Source organism: Colletotrichum scovillei, assembly GCF_011075155.1.
Source record: "Colletotrichum scovillei strain TJNH1 chromosome Unknown Contig00015, whole genome shotgun sequence".
Classification (NCBI taxonomy): domain Eukaryota; kingdom Fungi; phylum Ascomycota; class Sordariomycetes; order Glomerellales; family Glomerellaceae; genus Colletotrichum; species Colletotrichum scovillei.
This window is the reverse complement of record NW_023336273.1, coordinates 230,263-252,656: the sequence shown is the minus strand read 5'-3', so window position 1 is coordinate 252,656 and position 22,394 is coordinate 230,263. Positions and strand designations below refer to the sequence as shown.

The window sequence follows — 22,394 nt, the reverse complement described above, 5'->3', positions numbered from 1 at the left end:
CCACCCCCAACCTCCTTTTATCACAACATTTTCAATTCGAGTCCAAATGGGCTCATTTTTTGCACATACCTTCTTCTATATCTAATGCCTCAATATACCGAAGATCAGCTTCGTCAGGCTCTCGAGGACATCTCAAACGGCAAGAGTCAAAGAGAGCCTCATTGGAGTATGGGATACCACGATCAACCCTCCAACTACGTCTCCAAGGTGGTCAGACTAGGAAAGTGGCTTTTGCTGACTGGCAGAGGCTGTCTCCTGACCAGGAGAGTAAGCTGGCACAATGGGTTCGCATTCAGGCTTCGCTGGGCCTCGCAACGCACCAACAGGTGAAGGAATTCGCAGAGCGAGTTCTGGCTGCTGCTGGGGATACCAAACCATTAGGAAAAGGCTGGATCTATGCCTTCGTGAGAAGGAACCCTATCATTAAGGTTCAGAGAAGTCGTTCCATCGATTCTAGACGCGTTAATGGGGCATCTACTGAGGTCATTAGGAACTGGTTTAAGTTCCTTGCTATCCCTGAGATCAAGGACATCAAACCAGCCAACAGATATAATATGGATGAGACTGGCATCCTCGAGGGTCAGGGCTAATGGGTTAGTGCTGGGCATGGCTGAGACGACGTCTGTTCGCAAGAAACAACCTGGGTCGAGGGCATGGGTCTCTATCATTGAGTGTATCTCAGCCTTGGGTAGGGCACTTCGTCCTCTTATCATTTTCAAGGAAGACGGTCCAACAACAGTGGTTTCCATTACATCTGGTTCCATACGATGGGTGGGAGTTTACAGCAACAGATAATGGCTGGACTACAGACTTAACTGCCATTGAATGGTTAGAGAAGGTGTTTATCCCACACACAGACTATGCCCGAGGCTGAGGGCGAGGCTCGACTGTTGATTGTGGATGGGCATGGGAGTCATACGACGACAGACTTCATGTGGAATTGCTATATTAACAATATCCATTTACTGTTCTTACCACCTCCTCTCATGTCCTCCAGCCACTTGACCAGTCTGTCTTCAGCCCTGTTAAGTCAGCCTATCGGAAGGAGCTCGGTTACTTGTCTCAATGGAACGACTCTACCATTATAGGTAAAAGGAACTTCCTGGACTGTTACCAGAAGGCTCGACTTGCTGGTCTATCAGTCTCGAACATCAGAAGTGGTTGGAAGTGGACTGGTCTACACCCTGTAGCGATGGTTAAGCCCTGATGAACCCTATGGTATTACCTGAGCCTTCTGCTAAGCCCACCACACCCAAACCAACCAGTCGGGGCAAAAGCGATGCCATAATGGTCAACAAACTACCCCTGTTGAGCCATGGGATTCTGCTTCCTCTGCAGTGGTCTGGTCGACACCCAGGAAGCTGGCAGAGCTCAGCGGTCAACTGCACTTATACACAACTCGACAATGATACCAGCACTCAACGGCTGCTGTTCAGGAAGGTGAAAAAGGCTTCACAGAGCAGGCCTGGCAACTGGCTGCCCAGCAGCAGCTGGCTCACCTGAGGGCTCAAGTTACCAACGCTGCAGTTAGGAAGAGGAAGACTGTTCAGATCGATCCCAACACGAAGTTTGCGAACATCAGGGATATCCATCGGGCTCAAATCGAAGCGGGTGAAAAGGAGGTTATTACGGCTGAATCCAGCGACTCTGAATGCCCTAGTGAGGCTGGCAGTTGTATTGTAGTGGGTGTGGTTGAGGATCAATAGTTAATAGTAATGAGGAGGTTGGGTTGTGATCCCATCGTTTTTGTGGGTGCCAGAAACAGGGGGGTGCCAGGAAGTGGGGGGTTTGACTTACATGGAGGACTCTTTGCCAAAGACCGAGTTTCGTAGCATTTGAACGCCTTTTTGGGTCGGTGGCGGGGGCTTAACGAGCTGAGACGGACGCACACGAACAGCAAAAGAATCTGAGACTTCCTGCTCCCAAAGCGAGAAGAGAAATCTGTCGGATATGGGCCGTTCACGGTACGCTTCTGATCCAGCCCCTTTCACATACCTGAAGTCTGACTTCTTGCCAGCAACAACAGGCAGAAGGGCAATTCCGGCGTTTCCGTTCAGCACGAGCCGATCACGCCTGGGGCCACATTCAGCTGGGTGACGCATGGCAGACTCATCACGGAGCTCGTCAATGGTAGAATGGTGTGCTATTTTGCGGCGGAGGATGGTCGTGTGGTGGGTGTCTATCTTGGCGTTTGGATTTGCCCACCTGTTTTCCAGTGGTCGCCAAATTGAAGGTCTGCATGTGCTTACTTAGCTTACATCACAAAAAGAGTTCTTCGTTATGTATCAAGCGGCCCGGAGCCGCATTGCAACATTCTCGGTATCTCGTATTTCACGTCAATGGCCGACGAAAGCATGGCTGCGAATATGCTAAGAATGTGCAGAAGTCCGTATAGCCTCTCTTTGGGCGTTATCAAAATAGACTCATTCTTTCAAGGCGCACATTTCTTAATTGCATGTCGCCGTCTCCCTTCTAGGTTCCAGACCATCCGTGCTATAGTGGCCTCAGCCCTCAGAGACTGATGATGATTGTGAGAAATCATGACTTTTGACATCATGGCTGAGCTGCTTCGCGATGATTTGTTTGCTTCGTCCGCACTGTACGAACTGTGACACCTGAAGCCCGGCTCGGACCTGGTTTAATCTCCAAGTCTCTGAGACTAATCATCTGGCTTGACAACAATATTGTGTTGACAGGGTAAAACATGCTCTCTGGGCGAAACGGTGAAGGACGGTTTTCTATGACATTGCTGTTCCGAAGTTCGTTCGCGTCTTCGAGCCTTAGTTGAGGTATAGTGGGTTCGGGAGACCTCTGTGGATGTGCTGGTGACGTAGACTTCGAGAATACACTTATGGGAGAAAGCAAAACGTTCGCATAGGCACAAGCATCGGTAAGTGCTTGTTCGTCCTGCACTAGAAGGGGATCTGGCGGAGATGGTGTTGTCATTTTTCGAAGTTGCGAGATGGAGAAACCGAAGATCGTCTAGGCCTCATGGCGCCGGAACTATTTATGTTGAAAAGGCCAGTCACAACAGCCGTATTCGACTGCAGTCTCATCAGCTTTAACTATTGAGGTAGATAGGCCCTCGTAGTAAGCCAATGCTAGGTCGACAGCCAGTTTCGGCGTCAGGTCACGAATGCTGTATATAACAGGATGGTCCATGAGTCCCTTTGCAGCCTTGCGTATACGTCGCACCAAGTCACACACTGAACGTCACCATGGAGATCTGGGCGTTTGCCAATCTGTACACTACTCCCCCTACAGTCGGTACCGTTCAGTCGCCCTCAAGCACGGTGACCGAGCTTCCTCAAATATGCACTTGTGCCATGGAAGGGGACGTGTCAACCTCGACTGCAACTCATACTACGGCACTTCCCAACAGGCTGGAATCCTCCCATAGATTGTGGAACACTACTATGGACCATAATACATCGAGCATCAGCACCGCGATCAGTCTCGTTACAGCGACGTCTGGTGGTTACGTTCAACCGTCATGGACCTACCATTGGCCGACGGTGCACACGACCGCGGCGACCCCCGTCAGCGCAGCCGGTTCACATGGCGCCGGCTGTGACCATCTTGTAGCCTTTTACGTCATTTTTCTCGGTGTATACGTATGGGACCGGCTTTGTTAGACCCACTTGCTGCTTTCTAGCAACCACGATTAACAGACACTCACGCAGGAGGGGGAAGTGATGGATGGGATGTAGGGTGGGCGCGTGGGGTTCTGTATCCATCGTGCGATATCAGGTGGAGTGAAGGTTGTACGTTTTCTTTTACTTTTTAATCTGGATTGCCACCCAGATCGACTTCTCTACTGCTCAGAAGGATGTTGCCGGCGACACCACGAATGTCTTGATTAGGTGTCTTCATTCCCCTTTTCCCGAACCTGGAAACGCCATGCCTTCCTCTCTAAAACTTCCTCACATCTGAGGGATCAGTGCTCAAGGGCAAGCCCGAGGGGGATACAGGGCCTCGAAGCGCACCGAGCCAAAGAGACAATCACTTATAGGATGGCGCGCAGAGAAGTCAGACATCAAGCAGTATTTAAGAAGTCTCTTGCTTATTTATTTACACGTAAGTGAAAAAAGTAATAACACCCTCTTCATTGCCTCCCAGCAGAACCTGTTGCACACACTCCAAACCCAAGCTTCTTCTCTGTTGCGGCTAGAATCACCACCGTATGGTCCAAGCCTATCGCTTACGATGCCGTAACTGCTCTCGTGTATACAGAAATGAGCTTGTACTGTGACGCGCGCTGTTAGACAGTGTAAAGATAAGACTCTCATTCAAACGTACCTCGTCGTTTTCTACCTCGGCTTTGGACGGGGAGGTGGTTTCGGAACGCCTGTGGTATCGTACGCTCCGCGGCTTTGATCTGCGTTCGTCTCGAGAGTGTCGGCGATAGCCATTTCTTTATTGCCGCGATGCTTCGTTTTGCTGTGTAGGTGTTGACGATTGTACCTCAAGATCTTTTGTCGACAGTTTCGTGGTCTTTATATGTGTTCGCCTCGACCACTTACCCCTATTTGGTGCCAACGTTGAAATATTCAACGACCCCTTGCGAACTCGGTTGACCCGTTATGACACGATTCAATAACGCTGATATCCGCCAATCCATGCGTGATCCTGGTCAACCTATTGTTAAATTACCATTGCCCCTGAGGGTCATCGTTGGGCTAGTCTCTTTGAAGGACCAAGTTGTTCTAAGACGGGCAACCTTGCTCTGCGCTTGGGTTCGTGATCATGATGGACACGTCTATTACAACGCAGGCATGTCGTAATCGGGTGGGCATGGGAGACATAGAGTATGAAAGCCAGCCCGCAGAGCTGATGCTTGGTATTGTGAGGAAAGGGAGGCAGCTTTACTGTATCGAGTACTTCCGGTGTACACCTTGTGCAATAACGAGCTCATGCAATGAGATGCTACTGAATGGAATCGGTCCAAGCCGAGCGACTTTGTAGACCGCTTCTTATCTCAGGTATCGTGAACTTAATTGTCTCCTTATGTTGTTCTTGACTATCTCGCGGAATGAGCGAAGCCACCCAGTCTGCTAGCGCTGATATCATGACAACCTCATTTATCTAATGCACTAATCTTAGCTCTTGCGAACTCTTGTCTCGGAGATGATATGGCGAGCGTTGAGTGAGTCGAGGTTCCTCCTTCCTTTGGCCGGCTGATGCGTAGCTCGATTTCACATCCTGAGAGTTTGACGCGCTGTCTTTCGCCCTGACCTGAGAGCCTTCTTCATCAGATTTGGCAGCATTGAGCCGGACAGTACAAGGCCGCAGTGATTGTGCTTTGTGTCAATGTATTGTATTGATTAGGTGACATGATCACTTGATGTTGCGATGGCTATTGGTACTCGAGGCCCGATCCATGATGGAACCGATTACGATCTAATCTCACCATTTGTATGGGCTCATCCGAAGTCTAACCTATGCACGTCGTAGGTGTTTTGGGTTGGTATGAAAAGATATGTTTTACAGGCGCCGATGGAATTGTTCTCTGGTCGGACCATTTTGCATTCTTGTTTGGTCGCAAACTCGGCAGCCTTTGGTTGTTCTGAGTGATGTGGCTAACAAATCTTAGTGAACGGTGCTTGCTGCACTCGCCTCGAGCTGCACCCGCCTCTTCCTTCCCGAATCAAGTAGATATTTCTGGGTTGTCTTGGTCGCAGGATTGATCATGCCAAGAGCTGTTGGCTGATCTTTGGTCCCGTATGTAAAGTCAGCTACATTACATGGAAGGGTGTTTTTCATCTTCTTTCTTGCCGTCTTACTGTCCGCGAGGTTCGCCAGTGAATGGGGCATGCTAGCTTCTAGAAGTGTAGGGTCAGATAACCATCTCGTATGTACAGCTATGTGCACTTTGCATGTCCTCCTTACACTCATTGCAGTCTGGGTGCACAGGCCACGGGTACTTGAGAAAACTTTGATGTACAAGCGTAAGCCAAAAATATTCGCAGCTTCGCGCAAGTTCTGGACCGTAATGCAGTAACGATACGTCGACATAAGTCTTGAAAAGTAGTGTGCCTAGTGGAGACTTAATGGGGCATCTTTACAGTGCGGCCGACGAAAAGGTACACTTCTGCTTACCTTCAGACAGGCATCCGGTACTAATCGGCTGTCCAACTATCTTTCATACTGAATTGGTTCTCCGTCCGACCAATGTTCAAGCAATCTAGATTCCACTTTTGGGCTCTATATCTACACTCAAGCCCGTACCCACCGCCATAAATTCCAACCGCATTCTCTGTGAGTAAACGTTTGGGAAGAACCATTTTGCTACAATAGCACCTGCGCCGCCGTATAGCCATGAAGTGAAGCATGCCAGAGAAATAAAGCCGATCCTTTTCACAAAAAGGTTATCAAAGGATTTGAAGTAGCGTTTGCCCGACCATAGGTGCTCTGTTACTTGTAGGTAAAGGTGGCTACATTGGACCGCCGAAGTGCTTTAAAAAAAAGTTTAAGCTCTTATCAAAGACATCAAGAATCAGTAAATGGTGTGGATCATTTCACACGAAACACCATTCCCACGCCGCGTCGAATGAGAAAATGGTGACAAAGGCGGTGCCTTCAGTGCTATACAGTCAGTTTAAAGCCGCTGCCGAATTAGCCTCGCAGTACATCTACAGTAACCATCCTCCAGAACAATGGTGACTCCCTTGGGATATATTCTTTGAAAGTACTTGTCTTATATACTTGCCCCTTTGTCGAGGAGAAGCTGTACGATTTCTTGATAGCCTTGAGAACAGGCAGCCTGGAGAGCGTTGCCGTAGTAGCCGCCCTGCGCGTTGACGTCTGCGCCTTTGTTGAGGAGAAGCTGTACGATCTCTCGATAGCCTCCAGAAGAGGTAGCCTGGAGAGCGTTGCCATGTTCGCCACCCTGTGCGTTGACGTCGGCGCCTTTTTCAAGGAGAAGCTGTACGACCTCTTGATCGCCTCCAGAAGAGGCAGCGTAGAGGGTGTTGCCGTAGTAGTTGCCCTGCGCGTTGACGTCTGCGCCTTTGTCAAGGAGAAGCTGTACGATCTCTCGATAGCCTCCAGAAGAGGCAGCCTGGAGAGCGTTGCTGTAGAAGTCGCCACCCCGTGCGTTGACGTCGGCGCCTTTGTCGACGAGAAGCTGTACGATCTCCTGATGGCCTTCTTCAGAGGCAGCCTGAAGAGCGCTGCCGTACTTATAGTCCTTTGCGTTTGCGTTAACGTTCGCGCCTTTGTCGAGGAGAAGATGTCCGATCTCTTGATGGCCTCCTGATGAGGCAACCTGGAGAGCGCTGCCGTACCTGCCGCTCTGGGCATTGACGTCGGCGCCTTTGTCGAGGAGAAGCCGTACAATCTCCTGATGGCCTCCTGATGAGGCGGCCTGGAGAGCAAGAGGGTTATAAAACTCTCCGCCCTGCGTATTGACGTCTGCGCCTCTATCAAGTAGAAGCTTTACGGTCTCTTGATGACCATTATAAGAGGCAGCCTGAAGAGCGTTGGTGTACCCGCCCTGCACGTGTAGGTAGTCGATGACCTGTGCGTTGACGTCGGCGCCTTTGTCGACGAGAAGCTGTACTACCACTTGATTGCCTCTAAAAGAGGCAGCGTAGAGGGCGTTGCCGTAGTAGCCGCCCTGTGCGTTGACGTCTGCGCCTTTGTTGAGAAGGAGCTGTACGATCTCTTGACGACCGTTATAAGAGGCAGCCTGGAGAGCGTTGCCGTAGTAGCCGCTCTGGGCATTAACGCGTGCGCCTTTGTCGAGGAGAAGCCGTACGATCTCTTGATGGCCTTCTTTACAGGCAGCCTGGAGAGCGTTACCGTACTCGCCAGCCTGTGCGTTGATATCTGCTCCTTTGTCAATGAGGAATCTAGATACCCTTGATAGTCCACCGAGACAAGTATAATACAGGCATCCTGCTTCAGGGAAGATAAGCTCATCATTCCGAGGTCTACCGGGCTGATAGAGATAGCGCCATCTTATAAAAGCGGTCTCTTCTTGGAAGAAGGTTGCTGTGTCGTCAAAAGCCTCATGAGACGATTCTGCCAATTGGGCATGTCCCAGTGCAACCTCCGCAGCATACCGTGCCAGAGGGCAAGTGGTTCTCATGATCTCGAATCTACAATCAATGCTTCTGATGTAAGTGAAGCAAGTCCTCGCGATTGCGCTGCTAGCCATTTCAAGGTTGAACTGGTTTCGTTCCACCAGGTATTCCTTGACTAAAAAGTGGGCAAGCTGTACTTCTCTTACTATTCCCTTGTGTCGCTCGACCTTAGCGATTGTTACCAAACTGGGACAGTAACACAGTATGTCGTCGTCGCGAAGTAGTCTGCGTTCGACATTAAACCCTCGTTGGCCTTTCTCTATCAGCGTGGCAATCACGTCCACAGCTTCCGATACTGTCAATGGTCGTTTGGCGTGGACTAGAAACTGTAGCAGACGGAATGCATCGTCTTTGAGTTCTGGCGGTATGCTCCGAAGCATGCGCTGGTACGTTTCGTTGAGATCCCCGGGCAAATTGCGTAAAGCTTCTCTGATGGCTTGAGGGTGGAGGCATTTGGCAAGGCTGTCCAACTGACAAGCCGCCCATCGAAACCTGAGCTTGTCAGTGTTTGGCGGCCCATTATAGCATACTTATACACCTACATCCCATCCGCTCCGTCTCCGACCTGGCTGCGTATTTGATTTAAGAGATCGTGAGGTATTTTCTTGTCCTTGAAGTCAGGCCGCTGATGGAGCTCGTAGTCGACAAAGGAGCTTATGTCCGCGTTGACAGCCTCTTTGCTCAGCAGCTTGCAGTTATTCTCGCCGAAAAGCCGAGGAATCTCGTGTTGAAATTCTGCTTCGGGCCGCCCAGTCACGATAAGCTTGATGCGCTTCGCGTTCGGGCTGCTGGAAAGTCGCCCAATCCAGGAAAGGAGCTTATCTCTCGTTGTAGATTCATCCAGAGCGTCTAGGACGACGGCGCTGTCTGAAGAGCTCTGTAACATCGAGTCAACACAGGCCGAAAGAGCGCTGACGCCTGGCTGTCGGCGGCCGTCGTCGCTCGAAGTAAAAAGTCTGTCAAGCGCTTTTGCAGCCTCTATCCCGGTATGGTGAAGTTGAATCGCCAACGAGCGCAACAAGTCCTCCAGAGTTTGCTTCCTGGTATCGCTGAAATCGAAGAAGAACCTCAATGTGAGGTGCGCGCCCATTTCCTCGAGATGGTCGAGAATTGTAGTGCTCAAGACTGTCTTGCCACATCCCGCAAGACCATAGAGCCATAAATGTTGGCGTTTCCCAGCCACCCACTCACGGAATGCGGTACTTTCCAGCAACCAACACCCAGTGCCAGCATGTCGGCGTTCTCTCGCTATTGTGACGTTGGTCGACGGGTCTGCAGGTGATAGCCAGCGATGAAGTTTTCGAACATGCTGATCGTCTCTGAAGGCTGTCACAGCCGTATGTGTTCCAGTCACAACGTCGTGCACAGAGCTGAGATCTTTTTGAACTACATGGAGTTAGACAATGCTCTCCGGCCTCGGATCGCCATACTAACTTTGACTCATTGTCTCCCCGATTGGTGTCTCGGCCTCGACCTTATTCAGCGGAATCTGACGCAAAAGGTCCGTCGCGTAAGCAGCCGCCGTCATCGCTGCGAACCCTTGCCATTCTTTGTTCTTGTGTGAGTCGGAGTAGTCGCAGATCCCACGGACCACCAGGCACGGGAAATGGTTCATCAGACCAGCCGCTTCCATCTCAAAACATAGAACGCCCTTCTCTTTTGCCATGGTATCCCTGATTTTGGCATTTTTCATCAGCTGATTCGAACTAGCAATCAATCCATGGTGGATGGCGGGATTATCGTCAAGGTCCTTTCGGTCAGTCCGATGCACGAGGTGAGATGGGCTGTCGCCGCATGCGCTATCGCATTTGTCCGCTCCATCCGGATGAAGGACATCGGATTCATAGAGCCTGTCGCTATTCGAAGGGGGCCGCGCGTATGTCTTTCGCAGGCGAGGCCACCTTGCTAATGCTTTTTCGATGTGCTCATTGAGCTGGTGCCCCTCCATTTCGTATTGGCCCTTCAGAGCACTTACAGCTGCTCGCAGGGCCATTGGGGGTTGATCTAAGAAATCCGTGTGCTCAAAGGAGATATTCTGGTTTTGAACCAGTTTGCCATAATCGTACTGAAACACGCCGCCCTTGCCTCTGTCACGGCTGCTAACAACAACATCGCCAAGCCGCACGTCCTGTTCTGGGCTTGGCGCGCCGCCGCCGATGCCAACCATGAGCCCAATGCGAACATTAGGGAAGCTGTGCAGCATGCCTCGGGCCACTACGGCAGCCGAAGTTGTACCATACTCCCCGTCAGGCAAGACGGCGACCACAACGTTATGATGGCTAATCCTGCCCAGCGCATAGCTGTTGTTGTCGTGATGTGCGACAGGAGGGCAGTCTTGGTGCTTCTCGTCGAAGAAAGCTTTCGCCGCGTTGAACTCGGTAGGTAGGGCGCATATCCAGCCGATCGTGTATTTTGCAAAGTCTCCCATGGACGGCGTTCTAACTATCGATGGTAAGCAAATAGAGCGGCTATGGAAGGGGGTGAGAGCGCGAACAGCCTGAGCCGCATGGGAAACGTCAAGATACGGTTGACAAGCAAGAATGGTGATGGTACTGCCGCAAGATACCGAGCAAGTTGGAAGTGTGGAAAGCGGGGTTAGCTGCCCTTTTATCCGTAATCTGCGTGGGATCAGGCCCTTATTGTGAGGCACAGGCCGTTGTCGCCGTCATGTGGTTTGGTGCAGCAGGCTGAGCATCTTGCAAATCTGATTCGCGATGTACTGTAGGTTTGCTGCATCACAGCCACACTTGGTGGGATGGGGATGATTGGTGAAGTATCCAGTAGTTTGATGAAGCAGACGAGTGGTATCATCATGTGGAAAGGTTTTTCTTGAATTAACTAGGAATGGTGATTGTATGCAAAAACGATGAAATGCATCAGTTGACTGCGAATAAGGCTTGACAAGAGCGTTCGCACCGAGTGACCCACCCTACACGTTCAGCTTCAGGATGTAGGCTCACTTCGGATGGTTTTGTGCCTTGCGGGATGGATTGTGAACTCGTCTAGAATGTTCTATCCTTGCCATGGGCCCCACCCGAAAGCTGGCCAGAACTAATGCAACACTGCCACCCTCACTTAAAGTGGCTATGGCCCGCCATCGGGCGCTTACCACGTTTCATTTCCTGTGCATTGCCCCCGAGCCAATGACTGCGACCATGACGGGAGATGACTGGTTGTATGAGATCAGCAGCGATGACGAAAATGATCATCGGGAAGGCTCAGACATCTCCGACTCTGACGGGGAATTGGATCACGGCACTTCCCCGCACAGTCAGCTTCCACCCGTCCCTGGGGCGTTGCCATTCCTGGACTACCACAGATGGGCCTCAGACCAGTCATACGATGAACAGCCCCCGCGTTGGTTGCTTTATACAATGCAATGGAAATTGACCCTGAACAGTAGAAAGGCGGTGGAACAAACCGAACAGAACCTTGCTATAGCCCCGAGCGACTTTTGGAAAGAGGTGCTCTCGTCTAAGGTCGACGGGATTGTTGCTTCGAAGAAGAAAACCTACGAGACCAGCGCGACGACAATTGTCATGTCGGTTCCCAACGATCGATCCGAAGACAAGATCACAAAGCATTTCCAAGGGCAACAAATTGATTGGCCGGTTGTGGAGAGGCAACTACAAGGATGGAGCCAGCTTCTCCGCGCTGGCAAGCGGTTGAAGGTTTATGTGCAACTAGACTACGTGGAGAGTCTCTCCACGGGCCGGCCCGCTGGACGAGGCGCTACCGCGATTGGCCTCACGGAGCGGAGTGCACGGATGGATGCCGAGCAACAGGCTACCGGTCTTGTCCGGTGGGTACAGCAAGGCCATAACCTGGATACCCATGACGATGTCCCGGAGGAGATCCGGGCGCAACTATATGCCCAGGAACAACAGGGTCGCAAGCGCAAGCGGCAGGACTCGGGATCGGACTCTGCTGGCCATGTCCCCGTGATCATCCATAACCATATTCCAGACTATGTGGCAGCGTCGGACAGAATGTCACCGGATCTCGGCAGCCCAGTCGGCCCGCCTGCCCGTCCACTTCCCCTCTGCGTGGATGGGCTGAGGGACGACGCTGTAGAGGCATACTGCAAATGGCATTGCTCCAAAGTAAGAAGCCTTAACCAGAAACGATACTTCCAGCTTGCATACAACCTGACGATCGAGAGAGGGCTGGATCTCGAGCTTGTTCATGAGGACAACGATGCTCAGTTTTTCATTGAGCAGGGCGTGCTGGAAGGTGTGGCTCGCCGATGGGTGCGGGATATTGAGGTCTATCTTGATCAGGAACACGGCATCGTAGTTGCGTGATATTACAATTTGTTTGGTTGCTTTAGTCTAGCGGCTCGTCAATGGAGATCGAACAGTTATGGAAATGGCCTCTAGCACTCTTCTTCCGCTGGCCGACGATCGTCACACATTCCTCCAGAAACGATTGGAAATCAGCCCGAATGAATCCTTGATGTTCGTTCCAGACCTGTCGGATGAAGTTCTTCAACTCGCCGAAGTAGTGCTCAATGGGAATGATGTCTGGCGAATAGGGTGCTGAGTAAAGCAGCACCACTCCCGCTGCCGTGCACATCTCCCGTATGCGGTCCGAGTGATGGAAGGGGGCATTGTCCATAATCAAAACAGACCGCGGCTCGGGCCAGCGACCACAGTGTAGTAAGAGTATCTCGATAAAACTCTCGAAGACTTTCGCATCCGTCGATCCCTCATACACCCGGAAGTGTATCACCCCATCTTGAGTATACGCCGGTAGGATCTGGTACCTCCGACCGCGGTGAAATCGCTTGATTTGACGTGGTCGCTTCCCTCGAGGAGCCCAGCCTCGACGGCGTATACCGATGCTCTTGTCTATGCCAGATTCGTCCACAAACACCAACTGGTCGGATCGGTACTGCGAGATCTGGTGCATGTATTCGTCTCGCAGGTCTAGGTTACGCTCTTGGGCGACATTCTGTGTGGCTTTCTGGGACCATTTATCCCTCCTCAAGGCCCTGCTAATGCTGAAGCGCGACACGTCGGCTTCGTAGTATTTTCGAAGAAAGGCAGCCATCTGATTCAGGGTCAGACATGGGTCAACAGCGAGGTTGCCATGCAAGGCGCTCAACATAGGAGGCGTGATCGACTCGGGGCGGCCGGGAGTATTTGTCGAGGTCTCTGTGGTTCCAAAGGTGCGCAGTTTCGAGCGAATTCGGCGTACCGTCCGTGGATGACATCCCACTAAATCGGCTATGCTGTCATCAGTGGCGGTCGTCTCACCTAGCAATTTACTGTAGACAACGTTTCGAAGAAGATCACGCGAAGAACGAGCAAGATAAGGCGCCATGATGGCAAAGCCCGTTGCTGAGCCTGCTGACCTTTCTGGATTTGTTGGCGGCAAGTTGAAAGATCATTTTGGTCAAATTTGGTAGTCATGACTCAACGGAGAGGCCACGGTGTTCATCCGTTCCTGGCGTAAGCCATTTCTGGAGTAATCAATTGAGATCCCTTGCCAGTACTATGTGCGAGACCGTCAGAATTCGCACTAACAAAAGGCGTCCGTGCGCTCAGAGAATTAAAAGAGTTTAATCCAACAGGACGTGCTTTTTGCACATAGCTGTATGTATGCTAGTTATGAAGGTGAAGTGCTGATGCCAGGGGCAAATCAGTAATGAGACGCTGTGCAGAGATTCCATATTATGCCACGTCGCTTCTAGGCCACTATGCAAACATCCATATGCATCTGAAATCAATCGGCCATCAAGTTTGAACACCCGAAAGCCCATTTTGGCTCCATGCGTGGGACGAGTCCAGGTACAGCTATTTTACCATCCCCACCAAACCACCTGGACATCATCAAACATGGCATTTTTGAAGTTTGCGTGTGGCCGCTTATGACTCTGCCGGAGAAGATCGGCACAAAGATCAGAAATCAACTGCGATGGCAGTTTCTTTGTCGACCATGACCGAATTCCAGGGTCGGATGCGACTGCATAGTGCAGTTGCGGGCTTACCAGCGTTTGACCTTTTTCGATGCGGTATGATCTGGCCACCGCGCCTTATCAGGCGGAGTCGAAGCATTAGACCGTTATCTTCATCGGTCCAAGCACCTCTTAAACGTCCAGAATATTCCTCTGCTCGGCAGCAGGTTTTAGATCTTGCAGTTGCTAATGTAATTTGCAAGAACCCATTGTGTCTCTTGAATGTTTTCTCGACTGAAGTCCACATATGAGCCGGCTAATTAGAGTCGAATAATCAAAAAATGGCTAGTCGCTTCACAGGGCCAAGCAAGATACATTGCTATGTAGCTGCTCGAATTGTATGAAGAAGAGTAGACGCTGGTCGAAGATCAGCAAAAAGCTGCGGTCTACGAACCACAGGATATCAATTTGGCTGACTCCGAAGCTCAACACAAAGCCGGTAATGGCCTCTATTCCATATCGCCGTACTTGAGGGCAACAGAATCCCATCCCAATAGCTATTCTCGGGCAATATACTGCATCGGATCACATTCGGATTGTAGATCACTCAACTCGCAACACCATGGCCCCCGTGTCGTCGGACAAGATCGTCTTCACACACGGCAAAAAGGCCAAAGAGAAGGTCCGGAAATGCGGGGCAAGCGCGAAACGAAAGGCCGTGCAGCTAGGCGAGGGAGCCCACGTTTTCTCGGCCGTCGTCCATTTCAATCCGACTTACGGTCAATTAGATGGAGCTGTCCACGTCCCGGACGGCCAAAGCATTCCCGACGTGAATCGTTTTGTAGGTCTTGGCACAGAAGCCTTCTGCCGTTTGCATGAACGGCTTGAACTGACGTGCATCCGCATCAGCTGGCGGAACTATTCAAGGGGATGCACGGTATCGGACGCCGACGGCGGGTCACACGCCGTCGACGGAAGAGATCAACGTCCGAACCTGGTCAAAGTTCGGTGGAGATCGGCGACGCAATCGAAGTGGAGGTGGTCGGAAGTAGCGTGCGGGGAACGCCCGATGGCGTGGGAGACGAAGACACGACGGCGGAGGAAGTCACAAGTGGGGAAGCGGATGCCCCACACGAAGTCGAAGCCGATGACGGCGGCGCCGCTGTTTTTGGCGGCACCGTGTCGGGCGTCCAGCAAGACGAGGCTGATGTGGGCGAACCCCCCAGCAACCCAGTAGAACATGAACAACGGACGGATTTAGCACCACTCAACCAAGATGGCGAGGGCATGATGGGGGATTTTTCCATGAGCGACGCTGACACAGCGAGTGCGACCGGTGCGGCTCAAGAAGGGTCCTTTTCCGGGCTGCCTGAGATTGACTTGCGCGACATCTTCGAGATGGAAGCTTGTGCGTCTACGTTTGTGTCAGCTGGTGACAGTGAGCTGGGTACACCGGAAGGACAGTCCAGCGATACCAATCCTGGTCAGGAAAGGTCGGAGGTGGAGACATCGGGCGAAACGCTGAAGGAGGGTACGGCGGCAGTCGAAGGGGCAGCCTTAAGCCATCAGCCGAAAATTCCACAGGCGCGAACAATTGCTGCCGCACGTGCCTATCGACCTGACAGGAGTTCACTCAAGATCCACCGGTTCTTTTGTCGGGTTTCTCAGCGGATCCGGCTTGCAAGATATGGAGGGGAACTGAACACGGAACATGTCTGATAGATAAGGCGAGGTGTCAAAACTATTTAAGGAGATTCTGGCGCAACGGCGTCATGCAGAGATTAGAACGTGGGCCGCTATTTACGTAAAGTAGTTATGCGATTCTCAGTCCACTGAGACTCATAGCATGACTCTTTGCAATTTTTGCCTTGGCTTTAACCCCATCAATACCGTGTTGTGTAGTGGCACTATGTGCACCTAGCAGGCCTGGTCTTTGCTCAAATTCCATATGCAGTCGATTCGAATCCGGCCACGGTCCAACGTACATGGCGGGGTGTGCGTACCATATGACCGAGTGCAGCTCTTTCCCTACTTTTCGGCCTAACTGGAAGGAAGGAGCGTACCTGCCTGCGCTTAAATAGGCAGGCGGTGATACGTGCACCTATCGTCAACTGAGTGCGCACGACAGCTAGCCCTATCCAGCTAGTATCCATTAAGAAACTACCACCCCAGTCGGGCGTACTCTGAGCCCCTCCGAGTCAACCACTTGAGCCAATCAGTGATCAGTGACCGGCTTATGAATCAGCAGCTACGTACCGCTATTACCTTCCGCTGCCAGGTGCTTGGCGTAACGGCAGTGCACAGACCATTTCTATTCGACATTCTACCTTTCTCGTACTATCTGGATTCTGTGCAAAGTTGTATGTAGTGCAGATAGGCCGAGATTAGTCAGTGTGGACGCCCAATGCTCCAGCGGAACCGGTGTTAGATAGTAAATCAATCAATCGATCATGCATTATGTTAACCCAACACTCATAGAGTTATCGTATACATGGAATAATCAACTCAGAGTGATGATAGTGGTGATGATAAAAGAAAACAAGGTCGGCGAATTCTTGCTGGAATCCGACATCGGAACGTTCGGAGATATAGGTATTATATGCATACCCTGGACATGCAATCCTTATGCATGACATCTCCATATAGGGATAGGCTTATCTGACACCTCCATACGGCTGCCTCCATAACGACTGCTGACTTTCGAGACCAGAAAGAACTCATTGCTGCGGGAGTGACATCGTAACTCCTATGCATTGGAAATCGATTCCCCGGAATTACCATTTCAGACGTGGGCGTCGGCCTTGATCGGAGTGCCCTATCAATCTAGCGAATGAAGTATGTTTCGTCCCCATAATCGATCGCTCTTGCTCGCACCCGCTGTACTAATAACACAATTCCTGACTTAACCCGGTCTTTCGCGAAGCTCTGTTGCCGCCGACGACGTATTCCGACAGCATCTTCCCTGCACGCTTTGATTCTATGGGCGAGTGGCCGTTGCTGATCAAGAAGATGTGTCTCTTGCGGTCAGTGAAGGCACACGGGCGGGTGCTGTTCAACACTGTTGAAATGATCCGATCGGTTCTTAAGCCAGAACCTGCTTCACACACTGACGACTGACAAGATGTTGGCCCAAGATTTTCAAAACACCCTCATTTTTGTGGTGATAGGCACAGGAACATCAGTAGATCCAGGAAGCCGACTTGGGACCATGTGTTAGATGGCCCACAGAGGTAAGGACCAATCTTGCCCATCGCGCAGGGTTTCCAAATACAACTGTAAAGTGCCGATACGAAGACAGCTGGTTTGCATCTTCCTCTGTTGCCTGATGCAATGCCTTACATGGTTCCCTCTTCAGCGATGGTCGCATAAGGAGGTTGAAAATGCTCTGAATTCAGCGAGGTAGGTGTGCTGCTGTGGTAGTCATACTACAGTAATGATGCCATCAAGGAATGGAGGCCTGCCCCACATGGACAGCCAAAGTTAGCTCCGCCTTCCATTACTTGCTGCGGCCCGTAGACTGTCACATCTCTTTTGCAACGCCTTGCGAGATTTCTTGTGCAAGACCGACCGTGTCTGCAAAGCGTCCTCCAGCCGCATCCTTGCCATTGTCCGCCAAGTGTCCGGCTTCCCATCGTTTGATGAACGCATCCATTATCGACTGCGGGTCTTTGCCTTCTCGACATTCTTGGTACAGTCGTAATGCACACATTCCATCGGCATCTTTCGACTTCGAGTCGATGCTGCCCAGCGATGCACGGACAGTATCGAGAACGCAAGTCCGGATACTATCTGTGTTCGGAGTATTTAGCTCTTCTTCAAGGACTTCTGACAAGGGCCGCCGCTGCTCCCGATCGGTGATGATACTGCAGCTGTAGTTGTTCTCGGAGATACGTTGAAACAGAGGTAACTTATGCCTTCGTTTTGCTATAGCGATGCCCTTGAAACTTGGCAGTACCCAGTCGTCCACCGCTGTCTTCCAGTCTTTCAAGTTATGCGGTCGTTTGTTCCACCATAGCAGTTCGCTAATCCGTTGGTCGTTGAACCAGGACTCCAACGGCTCAGGCAGCGTTGGCTTGTGCTTACCGAACTTTTCGATTCGGACATATTCACACAAGTATGCAAACATTGTGATCGACGGCAGCTCCAGTACCGCTCGATAGACGACGACCGAGTAGCCTTCCGCAAGCTGTGCAATCTTGCCAATCGATAAGATGTCCGCCGACTGAGCCCACACGCGAAGCGTCGAGGTAGTCTCGATGATGACGTGCGAGTCTTCTTCAAGGAGACCACGATGTCGCTGGCACAAATCCAGGGTTTCTTCAAGCTCCTGCTTCACAAACCCCCGCAACCGATTGACCTTTGTCTCAGTTGCTGCATTGGAAGAGGCATGAATTATATTTTTCCAGACAAGACAACGAAGTTTATCCGCTCTTTTCTGCGACGTCATCAACTGGTAAATCGCGACAGGCAAGTACGAAGACGGCAAGCCTGACGCGCGGCAAGATCTGAAGGCGGTTAGGTAAAAGTCGACGCTAGATTGAGGTAATTTGCCCACGGCTGACTCACCTGATCAAGCATTTCCCGTTGATCTTGTGATCTTCCAAGTCCCAGGAATATTGGTCCTGTGACTTAAACCACGAAGGGTCAAGCAACTCCGCTGCGTTGAGAATGGCCTGCAGCTCTGTCGCGTGCACGTCGGATACTGTTCATGTTAGTCAAGTGCCCTCCGTGGCGAAGGGCTTCACTTACTGATCGACGCCGTGGACAGTCGGGATTTTCCTTTAATAGCATTTTGCCAGTTCTCGCCGGCCCGAAGAATGAAAGTTTGCACGACGTCTTGAAACATGAGGCGATCCATATCCTCGAGAGATGTATCATCGAATTCGGTCGTCGGCGTCTGCTCTTCCCGTCTTTGGGTCATACACTTGGTCGCTTCGAGGGACTCATCGCCCTGGGGTTCATCGTCACCCATGAGTCCTTGTGTTCGCAGTACACCGTATCGATTGTGTCCAGATTTCGTCTTCGTCGGCGGTGGCGGCAAATGGGACACGGCGTCGATTAAGTGATCTAGACATCGCTTGAAGTACTCGTGACGGATGTACGTTTGCGTTTTCGAAGCTGCTGCATAGAATTTGGCAATTCTCCCGCGTAATTTGAGTGACGTTCGAAGATTTTTGATTACAGCGGTCGCTACCGACTGCTTCAGGAACGGTGGTAGATGAGCGTAGAAAGTTTTGACTGGCCAACTAGTGTAGGGCTGACCCCTGAATAACTCACCAAAGGCCTCTCTCTCCGCGCGTTTGTATTTCTCATAAATCGAAGCCTTGGACGACATGCCGACTGCAGAAAGTGAGGTGGGCAAAGGATATGGTAGATAGGATCATCAGGCAAGACCGCCACGTCAAAGATTTTCCATCTGGGCGCTGGATGAGGCTATATATGCATCTGCTTCGGCACTGTTGTGCAGTAGTCGACAACAGGGTTGCTCAAACACATTTCAAGGGCGGGGCACTACTTACTTTTGTGCAGTAAGTACTTAGCCGGGGCGTAATGAACCATGCATGCATGTTTTCCCCTGTGTCCACAGGCACTGAGGTGCCCACCTAGTCCTCTACCTGCAGGGTGATACGCGCTTTGGGTTAGCCAATACCCGCGCGAGGCATTCCACCGACGCAGTACACCTCCAGTCGCCGGATGTACCACTGAGCGATACTGCTGCCCGCACAGAAGGAGGCGATGGTTCACGACGGGTTGCCGTCTCCAGGTCAACCGCATGCTGTGTCGGATTGACGATTCGAGCGGGACATATGTGTACTTGAGAATCTGTTTCCATTTCTGGAGACTTCAGAAAGAGAGACGTGGCCGGCAACACCTACCAAGAAGGCGGTGAAGAAGGCGGGGCCGTAGTTCTGTTGCATCGGGGCAGCGAATCCTTGTAGACCTACACGAGGAGGGGGGTCCTGGAAACCTACGTGACTCAGGAACGCGGCTGTCAAATCCACTACCGTCGCCTCTTCGATACAACATGGTGGCGATGGCGGATGCTTGGTCGTGTAGCGCAACGACTGGGAGAACGCGGCTACAGACCGCATCTGATAAAGCAGTCTCGATCCGCAACTGTCGACACGATTCGGGCTCGGACCAGATTCTACGGACTTTCCGCCGTCAAATGCCAGACTATCGCGCCAGATCCTTGTCGACCCTGATCGGCCAATACATACGGTGGCAGAGCGCACCATGCCGAGGCGCTGGAAACGGCGCCCAGTGTACCGTGCCGTCAGGCAACGGGTTTCTCACTCAGCCTAGCGGCCTGCCTCGCAGAGAGTGTTGGTGTGTCACCAAGTGAGATGTGCACGGGGCACGGAGGGGTACCTGGAGGCCGGATGCGGCTAAGCCTGTTCCCCGTCGTGGCCAGTACGCCTGCAAAGGCGGCTGGTCAGCACGGTGTGGGTCATCCCATCTGAGTCGACCATGGTCCATGTGGTTCCGCAGTTATCAGTCCTGCTTGGCGGCGTCAAGCCCCCCCCCCGGCTCATTGGTTCACACTCGCAGCATACTATAGCACTCATACGCTATGTATACAGCACATACGAAACCGATCTGCTCACCCCCAGGGGCATATTGGGTCCCGGTCGGCTCACACGAGAGGCTCCGAGCTGCAAGCCTCGAAGACCGCTGTCTGGTCCTGGGGTTGATTAGCGACGTCCCGATAGACCCTTGCTGCTGAAAGTACATACGCAGAGTCCGCAGGACAGTACATACGTCGACCGAAGCAGACCAAAAGTATCTCTGCCTGTTCTCTCTGGCGCTAATGGAGCACCGCCCACACCAGACCTCGACCTCGCCTTCGGCACCGCGAATGGAACGTTTTTTTCCAGCAAACGTGGCAGTGTCCGGAGCGCCGCCTTGCTGCGTTGCCCACCGCAGTGCAGCTACCTGAGTGAGGGGTCCAGTGTTCAAGCCAGCCTCGTGTCCGCCGTTGGGTGCTGTGCATGTCGTTCGTGCCACACCCCAAGCTGCCTTACGCTACTTGTAGACTCAGCAGGTTTTCGACAACGTGTCTGAATACGGAAGATTTGATGGTGGACGTACCGATACCCAGCAAAGATTGTCAGCGCGCTCGCGCAAGAGCGATGCCAATCCGAAAAGAGTTGCCGTTTCCCACGCAGACTCGCGGAGGTTAGCAGGCTGTGGAGGGTCGGGTCCCTTCGGAAACAAGGTGTCCGACTGCCAGCTTTGCCTGGGCAATAACGATGAACAAACACCATGGGCGATCTTGGGCGGTCGCATTCAAGTCCCCGTGGCGTGTAGTAGTGCGACGCTTGTAGTCCCGTTTGTGCCGCCGCGTACTCCTACGCGGGGCTGCTAAACCCTGCCTCCCAACGCGGGCGCCGCGCGCCACAGCGCTATGGGCCCTGCAAGAACCGGACATGCTGCCGTCAGTAGCCTCATGGCGTTTGGGCCAGCCACTTGCCCCGTGCTGCCGTGCATTGTGGGGGTCTCTTGTGATCTTTATGCGCAGCCATTCCTGATCTGGCCGGACGCACCGTCAAGATTGAGCGAGTAGGCTTCTGTCGTGGTGTTGGCCCCCGAGTAACCCTGCTTCGCACGCCAGAAATGACTCGACACCTGTTCGAAAAATCGACGTTGTCTGATGCCTTTTGTTAGATATGTACACCTTACATCTCTTCGCTCGGCCCCCTCCAGGCCAGTGGTGGGTCCGCGGCGTTGTCTTTCCCTACGACAGCGCGCCCGACAGCAACTTCTGGCTCTCACTTTCGCTTGCCTTGACGGCGACTTCGTCCACAATCGGCGTGGTCTCCCTCTTCTGGGGACGGGCGGCGGAGCCCGAGACGGCTATGCTAGTACTGTTCACCAACACACGACCCTTGCACACGAGCCGGGACAGATCACCTGTCATTTTGCCAGACCTGACGGGTACTGTAGCCTCTGTTGAATTAAAGCCCATGGCTGCAGGTCGGCTTTTGCGCAGAGGCGGCGAGGGCCAGTTGCAAGAAATCCCACTGACCCACCATTCGGCGCCGATGTTCTATTTGACTCGCCATTTCTAAAGAGGCTTTCAACGTAGTTCGCGGACGAGCGGACGATGCTCAATACGACACGTGGGAAAAGATCCTGCGGTGTCTCAATGGCCGGATATGATGTTCAGCTGCATCCAATACCTGATCAAAGCGGTTAACCCTCTGATTAGAGTCAGTGCCATTATTCTTGCCCCGCTGATTCTGGCTCTTATGTGTACGTTTCCGATATTCGTCAGTGCCAGCTCAACATTACAGAGGCTGTGGAGAGTTGGGTTTATGTTGCAGCACGAATGCATTCTACTGTATGCTTAATCATCATTTTGATGAGATTCGAGAAGACTATCGCAACTTTGCGATGTCGCCCGC

General features: G+C 52.1%; 5 protein-coding genes across 5 annotated transcripts; 2 read left to right on the top strand and 3 right to left on the bottom strand.

Moving 5' to 3' along the window:
• Positions 1-5,463: 5,463 nt before the first annotated feature.
• On the bottom strand, positions 5,464-11,012 carry HER10_EVM0001685 (uncharacterized protein). Its single transcript, XM_035471425.1, has 3 exons — positions 9,522-11,012; positions 8,630-9,473; positions 5,464-8,579 (listed from the first exon to the last, which is right to left on the bottom strand). Exons 1-3 carry the CDS (start codon positions 10,513-10,515, stop codon positions 6,698-6,700), a joined length of 3,720 nt encoding a protein of 1,239 aa, XP_035325699.1. The 5' UTR covers positions 10,516-11,012; the 3' UTR covers positions 5,464-6,697.
• Positions 11,013-11,854: 842 nt separating this feature from the next.
• Positions 11,855-12,391, top strand: HER10_EVM0004022 (uncharacterized protein; the record flags this gene model as incomplete). The annotated part of the gene is made up of 1 exon (XM_035473682.1): positions 11,855-12,391. One exon carries the CDS (start codon positions 11,855-11,857, stop codon positions 12,389-12,391), a length of 537 nt encoding a protein of 178 aa, XP_035325719.1.
• Positions 12,392-12,413: 22 nt separating this feature from the next.
• On the bottom strand, positions 12,414-13,139 carry HER10_EVM0013304 (TPR domain-containing protein; the record flags this gene model as incomplete). The annotated part of the gene is made up of 1 exon (XM_035482666.1): positions 12,414-13,139. One exon carries the CDS (start codon positions 13,137-13,139, stop codon positions 12,414-12,416), a length of 726 nt encoding a protein of 241 aa, XP_035325766.1.
• Positions 13,140-14,608: 1,469 nt separating this feature from the next.
• HER10_EVM0004341 (uncharacterized protein) lies at positions 14,609-15,705 on the top strand (the record flags this gene model as incomplete). The annotated part of the gene is made up of 2 exons (XM_035473990.1): positions 14,609-14,815; positions 14,896-15,705. 2 exons carry the CDS (start codon positions 14,609-14,611, stop codon positions 15,703-15,705), a joined length of 1,017 nt encoding a protein of 338 aa, XP_035325720.1.
• Positions 15,706-16,512: 807 nt separating this feature from the next.
• HER10_EVM0007088 (uncharacterized protein) lies at positions 16,513-19,917 on the bottom strand. The gene is made up of 3 exons (XM_035476654.1): positions 18,736-19,917; positions 18,553-18,688; positions 16,513-18,491 (listed from the first exon to the last, which is right to left on the bottom strand). The coding sequence occupies exons 1-3, from the start codon at positions 19,319-19,321 to the stop codon at positions 17,507-17,509; spliced, it is 1,707 nt and encodes a 568-aa protein (XP_035325732.1). The 5' UTR covers positions 19,322-19,917; the 3' UTR covers positions 16,513-17,506.
• Between the last annotated feature and the right edge of the window lie 2,477 nt (positions 19,918-22,394).

What these genes read in the sequence shown, in the direction of transcription:
- HER10_EVM0001685 (XM_035471425.1), bottom strand. Translation starts at nt 10,515, where the DNA reads ATGGGAGACTTTGCAAAATACACGATCGGCTGGATATGCGCCCTACCT. An exon ending in CGGGGAGACAATGAGTCAAA is followed by an intron (nt 9,474 to 9,521) that starts GTTAGTATGGCG and finishes AACTCCATGTAG; the next exon opens with TTCAAAAAGATCTCAGCTCT. An exon ending in GGAGACGGAGCGGATGGGAT is followed by an intron (nt 8,580 to 8,629) that starts GTAGGTGTATAA and finishes TGACAAGCTCAG; the next exon opens with GTTTCGATGGGCGGCTTGTC.
- HER10_EVM0007088 (XM_035476654.1), bottom strand. Translation starts at nt 19,321, where the DNA reads ATGTCGTCCAAGGCTTCGATTTATGAGAAATACAAACGCGCGGAGAGA. An exon ending in ACTGTCCACGGCGTCGATCA is followed by an intron (nt 18,689 to 18,735) that starts GTAAGTGAAGCC and finishes TAACATGAACAG; the next exon opens with TATCCGACGTGCACGCGACA. An exon ending in AACGGGAAATGCTTGATCAG is followed by an intron (nt 18,492 to 18,552) that starts GTGAGTCAGCCG and finishes AACCGCCTTCAG; the next exon opens with ATCTTGCCGCGCGTCAGGCT.